Source organism: Apostichopus japonicus, chromosome 17 (genome assembly GCF_037975245.1).
Source record: "Apostichopus japonicus isolate 1M-3 chromosome 17, ASM3797524v1, whole genome shotgun sequence".
NCBI classification, from domain to species: Eukaryota; Metazoa; Echinodermata; class Holothuroidea; order Aspidochirotida; family Stichopodidae; genus Apostichopus; species Apostichopus japonicus.
The window spans coordinates 28,118,435-28,136,138 of record NC_092577.1 but is presented as its reverse complement, the minus strand read 5'-3'; the positions used below and the strand labels follow the sequence as shown (position 1 = coordinate 28,136,138).

General features: G+C 37.6%; 1 protein-coding gene across 2 annotated transcripts in view; it reads right to left on the bottom strand.

The window, feature by feature from the left end:
- Positions 1-17,704, bottom strand: part of LOC139984408 (structural maintenance of chromosomes flexible hinge domain-containing protein 1-like) — a 49,881-nt gene that overhangs the window by 9,876 nt on the left and 22,301 nt on the right. For both annotated transcript variants that reach the window (XM_071998320.1, XM_071998322.1), the window contains exons 22-36: positions 17,473-17,610; positions 17,025-17,190; positions 15,379-15,592; positions 14,017-14,146; positions 12,824-13,063; positions 11,631-11,756; positions 9,871-9,950; positions 8,249-8,406; positions 5,962-6,142; positions 5,129-5,213; positions 3,916-4,050; positions 3,288-3,434; positions 2,079-2,214; positions 1,257-1,376; positions 613-698 (exon numbers count right to left, since the gene is read on the bottom strand). In XM_071998320.1, coding sequence (XP_071854421.1) covers positions 613-698; positions 1,257-1,376; positions 2,079-2,214; positions 3,288-3,434; positions 3,916-4,050; positions 5,129-5,213; positions 5,962-6,142; positions 8,249-8,406; positions 9,871-9,950; positions 11,631-11,756; positions 12,824-13,063; positions 14,017-14,146; positions 15,379-15,592; positions 17,025-17,190; positions 17,473-17,610 — 2,142 coding nt within the window. The remainder of the gene's footprint in view (positions 1-612; positions 699-1,256; positions 1,377-2,078; positions 2,215-3,287; positions 3,435-3,915; positions 4,051-5,128; positions 5,214-5,961; positions 6,143-8,248; positions 8,407-9,870; positions 9,951-11,630; positions 11,757-12,823; positions 13,064-14,016; positions 14,147-15,378; positions 15,593-17,024; positions 17,191-17,472; positions 17,611-17,704) is intronic.

Here is a 17,704-nt window from a genome sequence, read left to right as displayed (position 1 = left end):
TTGACGGACAGAATGAAGTACCAATTAACTACTGTCAAGACAATGTCTCTCAGTGTCTCTCTGATATGTTTGCCTTTGATTATATGTAATTTGATTGTCATACACAAATATAGCACAGCAGTATGGGCTATATGAGCTATACCCAGCCTTTTAATTTATTCATACTTTACAAGTATCAAGTCTAGCAAAGACCATCCCTGGCTCTCTGATATGTTTGCCATACTCACATATATCACAGCAGTATGGGCTATATGAGCTATACCCAGCCTTTTAATTTATTCATACTTTACAAGTATCAAGTCTAGCAAAGACCATCCCTGGCTCTCTGATATGTTTGCCATACTCACATATATCACAGCAGTATGGGCTATATGAGCTATACCCAGCCTTTTAATTTATTCATACTTTACAAGTATCAAGTCTAGCAAAGACCATCCCTGGCTCTCTGATATGTTTGCCATACTCACATATATCACAGCAGTATGGGCTATATGAGCTATACCCAGCCTTTTAATTTATTCATACTTTAGAAGTATCAAGTCAAACAAAGACCATCTCTGTCTCTCTGATATGTTTGCCTTGGATTGTATGTAATTTGATTGTCATACTTACTGACAGTATTGCAGTGTGGGGTACACCCAGCCTCTTCAATTTATTCTTCAAGCCACTTTCTTTCTGTTCAACAGCTTTCACTTCACCTGTTAAGCAACATGAAACATAATTGAAAGACAATTCTGGCCAATTGAATGTTTTTGAAACCCTTTTGATGTGTAAGAGTTTCTTTCACCAAAATACACCAAAGCACTGACTTTGCTAAAAAAAAAAAAAACTAAACTTGTTTTGATACATTTACTGCATCATAATGGATTTATGGTGAACTTTTATTTTTTCAATGAGAAATGCTTATTTTCAACTAAGTTTCTGGCGGATTTCAAGATATTCTCAAAACGGTTTGACTGTCCTCCATATCTGAAATTATTTCAATTTTTTTTTATCTTGAACAGGAGACAAGTCGAGTACCTCTGTGTTTTCTGTGAAGACAATTTCAACTATAATATAAATTATAACAGTTTTCTACAACTTTTTTTTCCATGAAAAACAGATGTTTCAGTAAGAGGTACTGTAGGACTGAAACAATAATAACAAAAAGGAGAAGCAATTGTGTAGTCACTTACCAGCCAATTCTTTGTAATAAAAACTTTGACTCTAACACACCAACCAATGATTTGGGTTTACTGTTTTGTTTTCATGCTTACTTTTCAGGGTATCGTGGACTTCTTTAGAATCTGAAAATATCTGATCGTATTTCTTCAGAATGAGTCTGCAGTCATCTCTCTCCCTGTTCAAGGTTACCATTCGCTCCTGTTTCTTTGCATCTGATTAAAAAAAAAAACATATTTGAATGTTTCAGGCAACTGGTTACATTTGTATCATAATTTTATCACAATTTCTCTGCTTGAAATACAATTGAAAAGGGTAAAAAATTTGCAAATATAATTCAATGGATACCATTTTCATTAGCTTAATTTGCTTGCTGCATTTAATGTCAGAAGAAATGCTGAGGAAAACTTGGTACTCTTAAAAACAAAGAAACAAATACAAAGAAACAAAGACACAAACACGAACAAACAAACAGACACTAACACTGACCAAAAAAAACCGAACAAACTACTAGGCAGAGAATACTAACAATAGCCTAATTTGCATACAGAAATCATAGGTCAAAAGTGTCAAAAAACAAATATTTTGTTGATGTTCAGAATTAGGAACATTAGGCTACTGGGTAGTATTCTAGCAACCTGTTAACCTGTTCGATTCATCTTGCAATATCATGGCAGGGATTCAAACAACCAGTGTGTGATGTTTCAACTCTAAAAGTAAGGAACACCATCAAAAGTAACAACTAAAGGAATGGTATGGAACAATACAACCAAATCTAATGGAACAATACGACCAAGTCAATTTCAAATTGTGTGATATGAAAAAAAATTCTCATTTGGATAAAAAACAAAATTTAAACTTTTGAGCAAAAGAGAAGAACATTTTGATCATTTGAAAAAAGAAGATATGACCAGTACCATTATAGAACATAAATGGTTGGAGGTAAGGCTTGACGTCTGTCTTCCCCGACTTGGAAGTGGTATCTTCCAATGCAATCTTTAATACATATTCATGACCATCTTGGCCTGGTGTACCCTCTTGAAGATAAAGATTCTACAAAGTAAGAGGGGAAAGTGGTATCTTCTATTGCATATTCATGACCATCTTGTCCTATGCATCTTACTGTCACATTAACAGTATATCCTATCGCCCTGCTATTCAGACGTTTCTGCTTTGTAATCCCAATTTTCATGTTAATCATCTTCATAGCTTGCACCCTACAGTGGCAAATGTTGTTGCCTGGGAAAAGGCCAGGCCAATTGGGAAGGGGGTGTATCCACCTTTTCATTTGAGAAATTGTTAAGGATTAAGGGTGCTTATTTGCAAAATTGTGTTATATTTGGATCTTTTGAACTACTTCATGTTCAAAAGTTTTTCCACAAATATCAACAATGATATGATATATATTATATCATATTGTTCCAAATTTGGGCAACACTCTCAATACATTTTGGCAACCCTGTCTACCACGGTCCAAGAATGAGTGCGTAGCTGTGAACCAAAGACTGAATTTCCTTCGCATATATCCTTCGAATATACACCACCAATCATTCATAAAGTAAATTATTTAAGATATGAGTATACTGCATAGATTGCTATACTTACTGAATATAATTATTACTTGAGTCAACCTTTCAGACAATCTTTCTCGATTACTATTGGAAAGAGGTTTCACATTTTTCTGGTTTAATTGTTCTGAATCAACGTCTCTTGTTCAAGGTTCCATGAGTCTCAATACACACAAGCAGATTAAATGGACTGATCTCACTTTACTCTCTCATTTGTGAACTACACAGTAGTGTACTTCTGGAGTGTTAGCTCAGTGGTTAACGCCGGTGCCTTTCAATCATAAGGTCCCCGGTTTGAGTCACTCCCAGATTAATGTATGTCGTCCAGTTACAGAGTTGTTGACAATTAACAATTCATACTCATGGACGTTAAATATGAATGTAAGAGACTGACTTCGGTCAGCTTGGGGCTTTGATAAGCCAATGAGGCTTCTTCGCGAGTTCCTGCTTGCAGGAGGATCTAATATTTACATACTTCTGGCGATATAAGGTATCCACTATTACTACACAAACAAAGAAACAACCCAAAAATGAAAGAAAAAACAATGGCCTTCTTACCGATAACTGCACAGCCCCATTCTTAAGGGGGAATATCATTGAGGATTGGTTTTGTGTTAGTCTTGGAACCTCCTTGCTATCCTTACCGTACAGAGTAACTTTGACCTGTCCATAGATGTTCTGTCCTGTGATATTGCCATATTTGTCCTGATGAAATACAGAGAAGATTATATATAAAAAGAAAGCGGATGGTTTCTGCAATTAGACTACAAATCCCATCGCCCATGAATAACAATAAAGCAATATAGTCCACCAACCTACTCAGAAATGAAACCGTGAAGTATGTGTTTTTATTATGGACCTAGTGTTTTGATATTGCTTTATTTAACATCCCAATGGACGTATGGCTCTATCAAACGAGATTGAATCTTACATTGAGGTTCTATCACAAAATCAATTTCACCTCATCATCACATGGAACTAGCACAATTAAGTGGAGCTCACTGTTGCCTTGAGGAATAGTAATAAAAAACCTCAGAAGTATGTCTAATCATGTCTACCTCATATCATGTTAGGATAATTCATTGTGGTTCACTGTTACCTTGAGGTATAGTAATAAACTACCTCAGAGGTATGTTTAATCATGCCTATAGATGTTAGTATATAATACAATGTGGTTGACTGTTACCTTGAGGTACAGCTTCATAGATGAGATGAGGCATCTGCTGGATGGTTGTGGAGTATTGGATACAGACAGAGTAGTAGGAGGAGAGGTGCTTGCTGCCAGAGATTCAGGAGCACCTGGCTGTACATTGGCAACGATCTGGCCATCATGAGTCAAAGAAACAAAAACATTAAAGAGTGTGAAGACTCGCGCAAAAAGAAACGTTTAATGCCGGTAATCTGACCTAGTTTCGAATGAGGTGCAACAGAAGTGTCAGACACCACCATCGATCCCAGAAAATACACACACAGCTTGCTACCATCGGTAATTAGACACTAGTGTACAGTCAGTACATACAGCTGCGGTCAATACCCACAGCACAGTGTACAAACAATACAGCGATGGACATCTCAGGTCCAGCTAAAGATAACAAGGTATCACGTTTCATTACTGTACTGTCTGCATTTTGTAGCGACACAAACAAAACGTCACTTGCAAGCAACGGAAAGTTAACATTTTCAGATGGCCGCACATGGTTTGGGGCGAGTCTTCAAATGCCTTTAAATTACTAGGAACCACAGTAAATGCGATTGCATAAAAAAATCAACTTGCTTAAAGGAATTCCCACTGGGAGTTTCCTTGAATTATTACAAAATCAACATGTCCATTTTTGTAGAAAAATGCCAGTACTTTTTGCAACTGTCAAACGGTAAAATCCACTAGCATTTAGCCAGTATATCCATATTTCGAGGCCTGATTACTGAAATAGTTACTTTTGAGTAGACAGCTAATAGATGTGATGGGAGTTTTATCATTTGAGCTAACTAAGAGCCTTTGCATCACCTCCACACAGTTAAAGCAGATATGTGTGGTCAGAAATTGGTACTATTTTTCTGGCTTTCAGCTGCAAAGCTTGATCACGACATGCTGGATTGAGAAGTAGTAGCAACATAAGGCCAATTTCAGTTGCTTTTCACTAAAACTGATCCTAATTGGTAAATAATTAGCAATTAAAATTTTGCTTCCTCAAACTTGTGGAACACCTTTTTGTCAACATTTTTCTTGAGTTCTGCTAATGTAGACTAAATCATTTTCCCCTTCAAGAGGGACACTCATGTGACATTTGGCACTTTTGCTATTGTAATCATGACTTCTCAGTAGTAATGGACAACCCCTAGGCAGCTTGTTCCCAATGCTCATTACAAGAAACAGCAACAGACAAAGACTGAATAATTACCACATTGCTATGAATCTGAGACCCTTTGAAGTTTCCCTCAAAGATAACATGATGAAACCCTGCCTTCTCTGGGGCCTGTCGACCTCTGAGTATGAAAAGCAAAACATGGTCGGGAATTATCAAAGATAGACTCATCAACTATCACAGTGGGTCCACAAACTTCAAGGCCCAAGACCCAGTATAGTCCACGAGGATTGAGCTGTGACCCACCAACCCTTCCCCCCCCCTCTCAGAATGCATGAAAGCTAGCTTGCACTATGCATGTGATGTTACCAAATTTAACTGAACCTATCTACGTTGGCAAGCTCCGAAAAAACAGCAGTTAAACTTAAAAACTGCAAAATCTGCAAAAAGTCAGGGACCTTCTTTCCAGTTGAACCCCATAGATTGAGGACTGTCAATCTATTGTCCTCTTCACCACTTATAAATCAAATAGTAAAAGGAATTGGCCAGTCACATTTATGCAATATTAAGTCCCTTATAAAATGACCTAACATCTCATACATGTCTGTCAGACACCATAACCAACACACAAGGGATCACATCCTCGGACGCTCATTGATGTGTTGAGTATTACACAGTTTCACAACATCTCTCTCTCTCTCCCTTTAGCCTTCTGCATGACAATGCGGGAATAAATTAAATATTAGACTTTTTGCAGAGTACTTTTGATCAATATAAAGGTTTGTGTCTCATAAAATGCTAGAGAAACAAACAAACAAGGTCCTAAGTACAGTAACTGTTACAGATCTTTACCTTTGTTTGTTAAACAATTTCATAACTTGGAATCGTGTTGCTCTATACAGTAACCGATCCGTGAGTTTAATTCTCACCTGAAGTAAAAACAGTTGGGATCATCCTCCGTTTGATGGGGGTCCACCACCCAAGAGAAGGCCGATGAAGGGGGTAAGACTTGTTGACTGGAAGAGGGCTTCCACTGTCTCATGCATATACACTGCGATGGCAGATTATCTAACACTGTGCCCGCCTCACTCTCTACTCTGACTTCAAAATCTGCAACAATTTATCAAAAATGTATCAAAAAAATTATGGTCCAAGAAGTAAGATAAAATATCAAATTCTTGGTATTGACCTGTGGCTTTAGGTTTAATCCTGGGGTGGGCAACCTACTGCCTGCGGGCCACATGCGGCCCGCCAGTGACTTTTTTGTGGCCTGTGAGATGTCTCAAGAAAAAGAAAAAAAATCAATCTATTTTACATGATCACAAAAAACGAGCTAGCTGCTTAGAATTTATCGGCACTAATGATGCTGTCAGGTAGGCCTATTATCCCCATTAATTATCAACTGTACTGTATTGACATTATGATTTTGTGAATACAGATTAAGTACACACACCTATTGCTTGAAAGTCCTCGGAATCAAAGGTTTGAAATCAACAGCAGGTCGTTGGTTAGGTGCGGCCCAGTTAATTTTTCAATCCTTATATCTGGCCCATTCATTCAAAACGGTTGCCCACCCCTGGTTTTTTTCTGATGGTTTGAATTGGCGAGGTGTTCGACATTTATTCACAGCGGGGCACCATCATAGCCGCCATGCTTCACCTTATGAGACAATCTGTGGGCAACCCATACCTCTGATCACACATCATCACAGGTAAAGTTAACACATAAGAACAAGCGCATGGACATGATTTCTATGCCAACCTGTCTTCTGGACTTTTTTCGAACAAAAACCTGTGGTAATGTGATGCAAAGGACAAAGACCGGCAAATTGATGTCAAATTCCCACATTTCGACAAGGAAAAACCCCTGGGGTTTCCAGGGATCATCACAGGTTTCCATAGATATATAATTTAGAACATGTGACACATGTTCTAGTTTGTATGAAGGGTGGTTGCATACAGGTATCCAGGACATATCGAGTTTACAGATTTACAAATATTATGTATAAAAATATCAATTCTGAGTAAAAAATTAGCAACGTCTGAAAACAGATGAGTAGTACATCACTATAAATTACAAGAACCAATTTGTAAGTCATAAATTAATTTCTATATTAGATAATGACACCAACAGCAAAGAGAAGAAAATGACCGCCTGACAATTGCTACGAACAACCAAAACACACACTAGGAGTGATCATTTTATGCCGTACATATAATTAAAACACTCCAGAGCGTAACGATCATTCCACAGCACACATCATTAATGAAGGTTACAGGTACATGGCTGCTGTAAAAGAGGTAGCTTGCTATAGCTACCACCAACAACCTGGGCAATTTATATAGCATATTGAGTAAAACAAAAGACAGAATCTGCAAATATAACTTTCTTTCACCACGGCATCTGACTAGAGAGGCTTCAAGAATATGGATCTTGTAAACACTGGGATCACGACTGCATGAAAAGGTCCACATATTTTAATTTCAATGAAAATTTTATCCAAATATGTGAAATAAATAAGGATGTTTCAACTGTGCCATTAAAGCATTTTGCTCTACTGTCATTTTCTTGTTGGGACCAAAAATAAAAAAATACAAGCTGAAATGGTTTTTGTGCCATCACTTTTTCACAAAAGAAGCCCTTTTGAAGTAACATAAACATACCAATGTTGTCTGTCACATGTGATCTAAACACATGTGATCTAAACACTAGGATCATGACTGCAAGAAAAGGTCCACATATTTTGCATTTCAACGAAAAAGTTATACAAATATGTGAAATATTTCAGGATGTTCAACTGTGACATCAAAGCATTTTGCTCTATTGTCACTTTCTTGTTGGGACCAAACATAAAAAATTACAAGATGTAAGGTTTTTTTGCCTTCACTTTTGCACAAAAGAAGCCCTTTTGAAGTAACATAAACATACCAATGTTGTCTGTCACATGAGACCTAACAAATAAACAATGCACAAAGATACCACCATGGCAACGGATTATTGGAATCAAACCCTACATCTGGAACCAATTAAGTTGGTTCCATTTTTCGACCACAACATCTATTTTACATATATGCTACTACACATACTTATTGCAGATTTACAAACTTAACACATATTGCCACTTTTAATTTTGTCGACTTCCTGTTGAAGTAACTTTCTTTTGTTTTTGCCTAAAAAACCAAATTATTCGAACCAAAAAAATAGAAAACTTTCTACCTGGCATTGCTTCCCCGACTCTGTACGTCCAATTCTTCTTGTAGTTAACAGAGATTTTGGAAGGCTGCGTATCGTCTGCTTCGATCATCACAAATAATTTAGGACCGTTCAGTTTCTTTCGTCCAATCGTAGCTGACGTACCAATCTCGTATCGGTTCCTGGAAAAAGAGAAAAAAAATATGCTACCACAGGCTTAAGTTTATGAAAGTTGCTCATTTTCTGCTCTATAACTAAAGATTATTAAGTGGCCCAAAGTTGGTACATTGTACAATTGTCATTACAGAAATTTCTTGATTAGATTTCATTGACCCTTTGAACTTTTTGTATTTTTATGCTATCATCACTGAAGATCAATGTTTAACTTGAAATAATCAACCTTCACATGTTGGCCTGGTTGCCCTTCTTGTTTTTTCACTGAATTCAATCTCGAAATTACTTTCTACATTCAAAAATCATTCAGTCTACTTTAGACCCATCTTTTCACTTGTTCTTTTGTAAATTAATCTGCTTTCTTTGTAAAGTGCCTTGAGCAGTGACTTTTGTCTACTGATTTGAAGCTATATAAGTCTCATTTATTATTAATATTATTATTACTTCACACCAAGAAGCCCTCAATTTTATTTCAAGTAACTAGTGTTTTGTGATGGAGTCTTTCCTCTCATCCAGGATGATGCAATACCCTTGGGTGATTATAAAAGTGGTCTCACATATCACCTTGATGGCATATTCCTTCCTCTCCCTGCTCCAAACATTACAAGACTCATATTAACACATCTTTAACCTAGACCCCCCCCCCACCATATCATACATCAACAATCTTGGTCTACTTAATCCGATATCTTTTGAAAGTTTACACAAATACTAATAGTTTCAAAGAGGCATGGTTCCACGTGCCTGTGGGTTTAGCATGTCTTAACAATGGCTGTACATTTCCAGCTATGCATCATACATAGGCTTGGCTGCAAACAATCTTGTTTGAATTGTGTGCTTGTATTAATGTCACTGCAGAAACTTCACACAAATCTAGTTTGCTATTTCAAAACTAACTCCAACACTTTGAATTGCTGTATAACACTTTCCTAGCAGAACTACCTGCCTTTTAATAGCCTATTTTGCATACAAGAATCTGGGCTGAACGAATAGCCATGAATGGGCGAGACTAATAACCTAATAATCATGTGTAAATCATGTGTAAATGAAAAACAAGAAACTGACTGGGAGGTAACAAACAAATTTGAAAAAGAGCTCAGTAACAAAAGGTATTGGCTGGAATAAAATTCAAACCAGTGATCTTAGGAATACAAGTCCTGAGCTGTATTGACTGATCTATCCAGCCTTTAGTTGGTGGTGATCCCTATATAGCCATTTCTTTACTAGGGGTGCCAGTAAGAAAAACAGTATTTTGCATATGCTGTAACAAGTGATCACAAATCAATTGCATTCCATACAAACCCAGAAAGCAACAGGGAATGGATTTGGTGTATATTTTATGACGTACATATATTTCAGCTTTACAACCCACACTGAATTTTAGTAGTTTTGGTGTATTTAATAAAATGGAAAAACAGATGCCTGCAAATATCAATATTTAAATATCATATCTAAATGATGTGAAAACTCACCAATCCCCTTCCACATGTGGTCTCCCAAAATCAACTCTCCCATATTTCTGTGCTTTCAAACTCAAGCTCACATTTTTCAGCTGAGAAGGAAAGAAATGATCGACACAAACCAGTTGAAACATTCATTAAATTAAATTATGCAGTATCGAATGTTAAATTATTCTTTATATCATCCCTACGGCCCAAAAAATAAAATGTGGCATCTTTTGTGAAACTAAACGAAATTGGCCTATCAAGAACATGGATATGGATTTTGAGAGAAGTGAATGATCGTTTAGTTATCATTTTTTGAGAGGCAGTTGGGAATTTCTAAAACATTAGACAACCCGAAAAAGACAAAAAAGGTTTAGTTTCATGACAGGTATATAGTGTGTAGTATCAGTTAACTATAACTACAGTATAATATATACTGACTATATATTCTGGTAATGGTCTTGATACATCTGTACAGGGAGTATGCGGTATTATACAACACCTAATTATATTCTGGCCATTTGATTGGTCAATTGCTCATCGATTGCATGCAAAATCCACTCTATTGCACGCTATGATGATAGAACCATGTGTTATACTTTTTTGATAGCACTTTTTTCGATGGTAAGAGAGCAGAGAAACCTGTCTGTTCAAAACAATCTGTCCCATGAGTGCATTTTACATCCAATTATATCCAAATTTGAAGGTGTTGTATAAAACAAATAATGAATGGTTTCCATTCGTGCAATAGTGCAAATATTTCATTCGTTGAAAGATGTAATTTGTTCCATTCTTTCAACTCATGAAATATTTGCACTATAGCACTCATAACCATTAATTATTTGTATACTATATAGTTTAGTATATGAAGTACAGTGTGCATAGAGACATTGCATGAGTCCAAGGATAGTGTACTGACATGTTGAGTGTTATGTACCATAATAAGATATATACTATTAGGGTGAGTCAAAGAGACTTTAAGTAAAGGTTTGATTGCCCATACATGAGGCCCGTAGCCAGGACTCAAATTTTATTTGGGGAGGGGAGGGGAGGGGGAGGGGGAGGGGGAGGGGGCCCTCGTGGGATGGAATAGCAAAATGAAAGAGGATAAAATGAGTACATCGACAGATCAAACAATCCTTGTGGTCTTAATTAACAATACACAGAAATCCTCATTTTTTTTAGATAAAATATTTTGTGTTGAAAAGGTTTTAGATGAATGCAAATATGGCCAAGAAAGAAAAACCAAGGTGTGAAATCAGTTGCTATCTCAAGATGTGCATTATAGACAATTAAGTGACCAATATCAAACCCCAATATTATTCAGAAAAGACTGCAGTTAGTTTGAGAACATTGACATTTGATATTTTGCCCATTCCTACTACAGAGTTTTCTTCTAATCACGATTACAACTGAAGAAGTGAGATTCCTTTAAGTCTGCAGTTTCCAGGAATTAGTCAGTCACATCATCATGTTAAATTTCTTGGATAAAAATTTGTTGCAACCATTAACATTCCAACATTACTGTTTACAACACTCCAGTAGTTAAAATATGACTGATTTGACAAAGCTCTAAATTTCCTAATAAGAAAAAAAACAGAGCTTTCATTCAATTATTCCAACAGAACTTTAATGAATTTAAGCGCATCCTAATGGACTAAAAATCTCTCCATTTCAACAATATGACCTGCCTGAGTTTTTAACTGATACTTTCGTCAACTGTTAGCATAGCTGTATCAGTTGCAGGTAAGTAAACTGTAACCTCAGTGTCTGGATTACCGGATTACCTTTAATCCACTGGGGATTTGGAGATTAAACACAGCTGTGGGTTCTTTACACGGATTACCGTCGCTGTCGCATATCTGCAGCTGAAGAGACTTTGGCAGTTGGTTACCCTGATTTAAATGGATGACCTTCAAGAAAAGAAATGGAAAGGAAAATCACAAAATATGATAATGTTTGGTAATGGAAAGATATTACAAATTCAATGTGATCGTAATAGATTATATAAGTTGATACATTTAATAACGGCCTAGAATTTAACCACTGCATGGCTATAAAATGTAAGTGCTTCAAAAAGCTACTGGCATTTATCCTGAGTTAGTTGCAGCACACATCAGTTATATAGGCTTTTGAGACCAGCACAATTCAATATATGGCTTACAATGAGCAGTTATATGTTGATTCAATTGCAACAAAAATATTTTGTCACCCCCCCCCACCCCCAGGAACACTAAACTGTCTTCATATTCTACAGGTATTTCTGACGTTCAAAAATATCACTGTTTTTACAATACCCTAAACTAAAAAAAGTACACAATTTTAATACTTGTGTGCACTTTATCCATGGTCACACCATATATCCATATGAAGTCAACAGTACACTTGTCCCATAGCCTCTTACACTGAATACCTTACTGTTCATATTTTGCATGGCAGTTTTGTGGTTTTTTGGCTTCTGTTACCTGCACACTACTATGCTACACTCTATCCCTAGCTAACACTGACTATCCACCCTTCTTTAACCATGTTTTTCCAGTTTACATAGTTCTTTGCTATGAAATACCACATACATTATTCCCTGCATTTATATTTTATATTTTTATATTTAGGTTTACAGTCTTGTTCAAGGCCAAGGCCCTCTCACACGACTTTACAACTTAACCCTGGTTATTGGTAACTTGTCACACCTACACACCAAAGTGTGCACAATTCAATCAATCTCTCCTGGGGCACCACAGTGCACCACAACCACATGTCCCCCGGGGGACTTCCCATAGGGTGCAGCCACAAACCGGCGCACGCAACTATATTGACAAGTTACCAAGAGGCAATGGAGATAAAGCACCTTGCCCAAGGACACAACGCAATGATCTGGCCAGGACTCGAACCTGTAATCCTTAGATCACAAGTCCACTGCCTTAACCACTTGACCACAACGCCCTTTCTCGAAACATAATATTTAAACATTGAGTCTTACATCACTCGGTGCATAATGCACAAATTGCAGCTGACTGGGTTGTCCGGATTCGACCGTTATTCTGAAGATGTCCCTAAATTCCTTGTATTCGACCGTGACGTCTTTGGGGCTCATATCCGTCCCACGGAAACGTAGTCTGTTGAGCGCAAAGCCAATGTTCGGAAGGTTCCGTATCTCCAGAGCTTTCTCATCCAGGCCTCTACCGGTGACTTTCAATTTACTTAACGCCCTCTGCGGTAACTGGTTGAGAAACGGAGAATAGATTAGAGAGATAAAGATACTTGCATCAGAGTCTTTGTGGTCACAGTAATGAAGCACAGACAATTAGCAGCTACAGAAAGAGGATGTTTGCCCTGGTAAAACAGTTTATGTTTGTTTGATCTTCCCTGTGGTTCTTGTTAGTTGAACATACAGACTTCAATAAGCTCAAAGTATCGGAGTAGCTGTGGGTCTCTCTTTAAAGGGGGAAAAAAATGCATTTACTGGTCAATAAACTCACATTAATCTTACAGACATTCATCCCAAGAAATATCTTTTGCCTACTCCATGGTACTTTACAAGTAACTTAATTGTTTACAGATTTCTTCTTTTTGTTTGAAGGGGGGGGGGAGGGTGCTATTATTATTTGTTGTTTTATTCATTGACACTGTAAATTTTAGAGCATTTTGACTTCCTTTTGAACATTTTTTGCTTACAATGAAACATTCAAAACATATCTCTTTAAGTTGAACTTTATATTGTTAAACAAAAAAATCGGCAAATTCAAATGATGGGGGAGGGGGAGGGGGGTCCGCAAATTGTGCAGTATGACCCAAAAGTTTCAGGGCTTGCCCTGGGAGACCAAATCAAGTTTCATTTTTCAACATGAAGTCCATACTCCAAAAGCTAGCTTTCATGCATCCTGATCATCCAGTCTGAGGCATGTGGTCTAGTGGGGTCATAGTTTTCATGCATTCTGATCATGTATTCTGAGGCATTGGGTCTGGTAAGGTCCTCGCCAACATGCATTCTGATCATCAATTCTGAGGCATGGGGGTCTGGTGGGGTCAAGGGTCAGTATAGTGGAAGATCCTGGGTCATTAGACCTTTAAGTTTGCAAACTGCTCAAATATTCTTATATTATTATATACTGAATCAAATTTCAGTTTGGTTTACAAAACAACAACAACGAAATAGCTCAATTTTAGACTTACTCTCTTCAATGAATTACCGTAACTGTCAGTTACATGCACTTCTACGATATCGTCCAGAAACTCATTCAGTTTGACCGATTGGCTGCCCTTGCATACACACTTGAGATGATGAGGGATGCCGACCAGTGGTCTAAAAGATATATGAGTAAATTTACTTCACTTTATCATCACATGTGGATTTGAATAATGATGATCTGGTAGACAGAGTCAGAAGAAAATCAAGTCAGGATACTGTATTTAATAACGGTCTGATATGGTTTTAAATACTTTACATCAAGACATTCACAAAACAACATGAAGTTAGGGTTCAGAGATAGGCAGAGACAATCAAAGTTTTATCTAGCCGTACAGAGAGGTTCACTTTATTATTTAATAGTGTTTACGCAGGTACCAAAATTTGGGAACCTGGTACCCGAGGCTGTTACCCGTCCGGGATCCGGGTACCCAGAAATTTGTCTATTTACCTTCTGGTATAGCTATTTTCAATAAATTGCAAATTGAATGCTATAATTTATCAACTGTATTTTTTCTCTGGCAATTTTTCCATGTTCATATGGTTCGTTAATTTCAATTTGCATTTGTTTCTTTCATTTAACCTGTTATTTTAAAAATTTGTAGCTTTCGAAACATTTTTAAACTTCTTAAAAAGTAAAAGAAAAGGAATATACACATTCAATAAAAAAATTTAAAGGATTTGGGTAACAAATTAGGAACCGGGTAGTAGAGCGTCGGGTGGGTACCCGGGTACCAGGATAACCCGTGCAAACACTGTTATTTGACAAGAAACAGACCCACCCATCGTCTCGGGATAGAAATATATTGCATGTTCCATGTTCCTTTTTACACATGCACAAGGCAGGAGACTTGAGCAAGTCTAAATATGACATCATCAAGCCACATGTGCTTCAATTGTTTCTCTGTTTGTGTATTTCAAGTTGATGTTTCTGTACTAACAGAGAATTGTTTCGTGAAAATGCTGAAGATGATAAAATAATGAAGTTCTTAACATGTCCTCATGATGGTCTCAGTGCCAACAATGCTAACAACATTCTACCCTGAAAATATGAAAAGAAAAAAAAAACAATATGACATCACAGATATACAAAATGATGACTCATAGACATAAAGTATTTGAACTAGAATCCTTCCCAAAGGGACTGTGGCTTTTCGAAACTGTTTGGAGAGATTTTCGCAAATATCTCTACTGAGGATATAAAGCCCAAGAGGATAGCTGGCTTTGTGTCTCCTTATTCGTAACATACATCTTTCAATATTGGTCCATTCAAACTAAGACTAGAACCGCCGCAAGAAATAGATCCAATGATAAGAGGAAAGCAGTAAGGAGCAGTTGGAGACACCTACTTGACCGAGAAACTGAAGGAGAGTCCTTGCCCTTCTGTCACGTCTATTTTACAATATTTACTCTCGTCTACCTTGGTAGGAGCTTTCACATCGGGGAGTCGGCCTTGCCTGATCAATTCCTCGTCTTGCTTCGATTGCCAATTGACGGTGATCTTGTCGACCAGGGATGGAGTCAGGGGCAGCTGACGACGTCCTTCGTCCCAGATGGCAAACACTGCCGTGTGTGTGACAGTCAAAAAGAATGTTAATGTTAATGTAAATGTTAATGTTAATGTAAATGTTAATGTAAAGATCACTAGTATTACAGATAGCAAACACTGCCATGTATGTGACAGTCAAAGAGATTGATAATGTAAATGTAAATGTTAATGTTAATGTAAAGGAAAGCTCACTAGTATTTATAAGTTCATGCTATTCTGGTTTAGTCACAAAATACATTTCTCCATTTTGGTGATGATAACACATCTTTATCACAAATTCTGTTTGCAATAGATAGCCCTTCAGTATTGGTGTGGACTATAAACATGCATAGTTTTACCCAGTTATCTTTTATGCATTTTTAACACTGTTACAATGATAGAAGTTAGCCTTGAATATTACATAGGGAGATAAGTCACTTTTCAGACATGTTTAACATGACGAGAGTTAGTCCATTAACAATAGGTTGCATTTTTCAGCTCTCTTGACCTCAACCTACTTATCTCTTCTGCAAACAGACTGGTGAGTTTGGAAGAGTTGATTTGTTCACACCTTGCCATGTCTGCCTTGATTTGATATTGATTTAGCTACTAGCTGTGTGATGAGTTGCATAATAGACGAATAGGCAGCTCAACTAAGGTGCGAAAGATGGGACTGATCACTCAGCTAACCAACTGGAAAACACCTGCCGTTCAGTACAAACGGCGGGTGTTTGTCGGATGCAACCTATAGCTAATGGACACTTTTGCGGCATGAATGACGTAAGAATGACACAAACTTTCCTCATGCAGAGGTTACACAGGGAGACAAGTTGTACCTGATACCAAAATATTACCAAATATTACTTGGAAAGCTTGCACTCTGAAAGATTGACTATTAAAATGAAGTAAATTGCCCCAAATCAACAGCTTAATTTTGATTCAAAGTAATGAAACCCATTCTGCTGAGAATCAGTGCTGGATTATCCAATAGGCCTGAGGTGCCCATGGTCAAGGAACATGTGTGGACACTTAGTAATAATAATAATAATAATAAATTACATTATATGGTGCTTAATACAGCATTTCAAAGCGCTTTACAAAGTAGGAAAGAGACAAAGGAAACCAAGGGGGAAAAAAGAAACTAGGAATCAAACAGAAACGTTTTAAGTTGTCTCTTGAAAGTACAAAGGGAGGGAGAGTCACGAACGTGAAATGGGAGTTTGTTCCAAAGAGAAAAGAAAAGACAGAAAAGGCACGATCCCCATAACGAGTGCGGGTACGTGGACCAGGAGACACTTCCATGCAAGACATGCCAACTTTCTACTTTGGGTGGGCTTATAACATTTAATGAAGGCGGTGGTATTTGGGTCCTAGGGGCCTCACAAAGTGTTAAACTAGCACTGCTTGTAATGAACTTTCACACCTAGTTGATAAATACAATGAGATTCAATGAGATAGGGAGTTTACCTAAATTTGAGACGGCTTCACCAACGGTACATTCTATGACTTCACCATCAACCAGTGTGATTTCCTTTCCCGTCTTATCCTTGTACCGCACATTGATGAAATGCGGAGTGGTCCCCGGCACGATTTCAACCATTTGTTCCACTGCGGACACTCTACTAGACGAACCCTGTTGAAATTAACCATACATGTCATGTGAGAAATCTTTTGGAAAGATATAAGGATGAGGCACCACAAAGGTTTCTTCTAAATTGAGCAAGATTCTTAACATAAGTCTTGTTGACCATTACTGTCCATGTATGCTACTTTAAAATTGTTCTAGATCCACATGACTGTAAACTTACAACAGGGCCCAGGGTCAATTAGGGGGCCTGGAAAAATAAGGAAGTGGGGGGAGGGGGCGGGTTTGCTAACTTCTGAGCAACTGGGCTTTTGGAGCCTCTGTTCTTACCTCCAATTCAACCTTTGCAGTGATTTTGACAGAAGTTTTACTCATGTTCTTCAGAAGTATCGGTTTACCGGTCAACTGCGTTGTGCCACTCTGACTGCAAGCTGACTTGTAAACAGGTAAACCTGGACGTCCAATAAACTGGAAGGCAAAGAAAGAAAGGCAGAACTAGGCGAGATGGGGGAGAGGGGGAGAGGGTACAGAGGCTTCAATGATGTGTGGTAGAATAAGGACC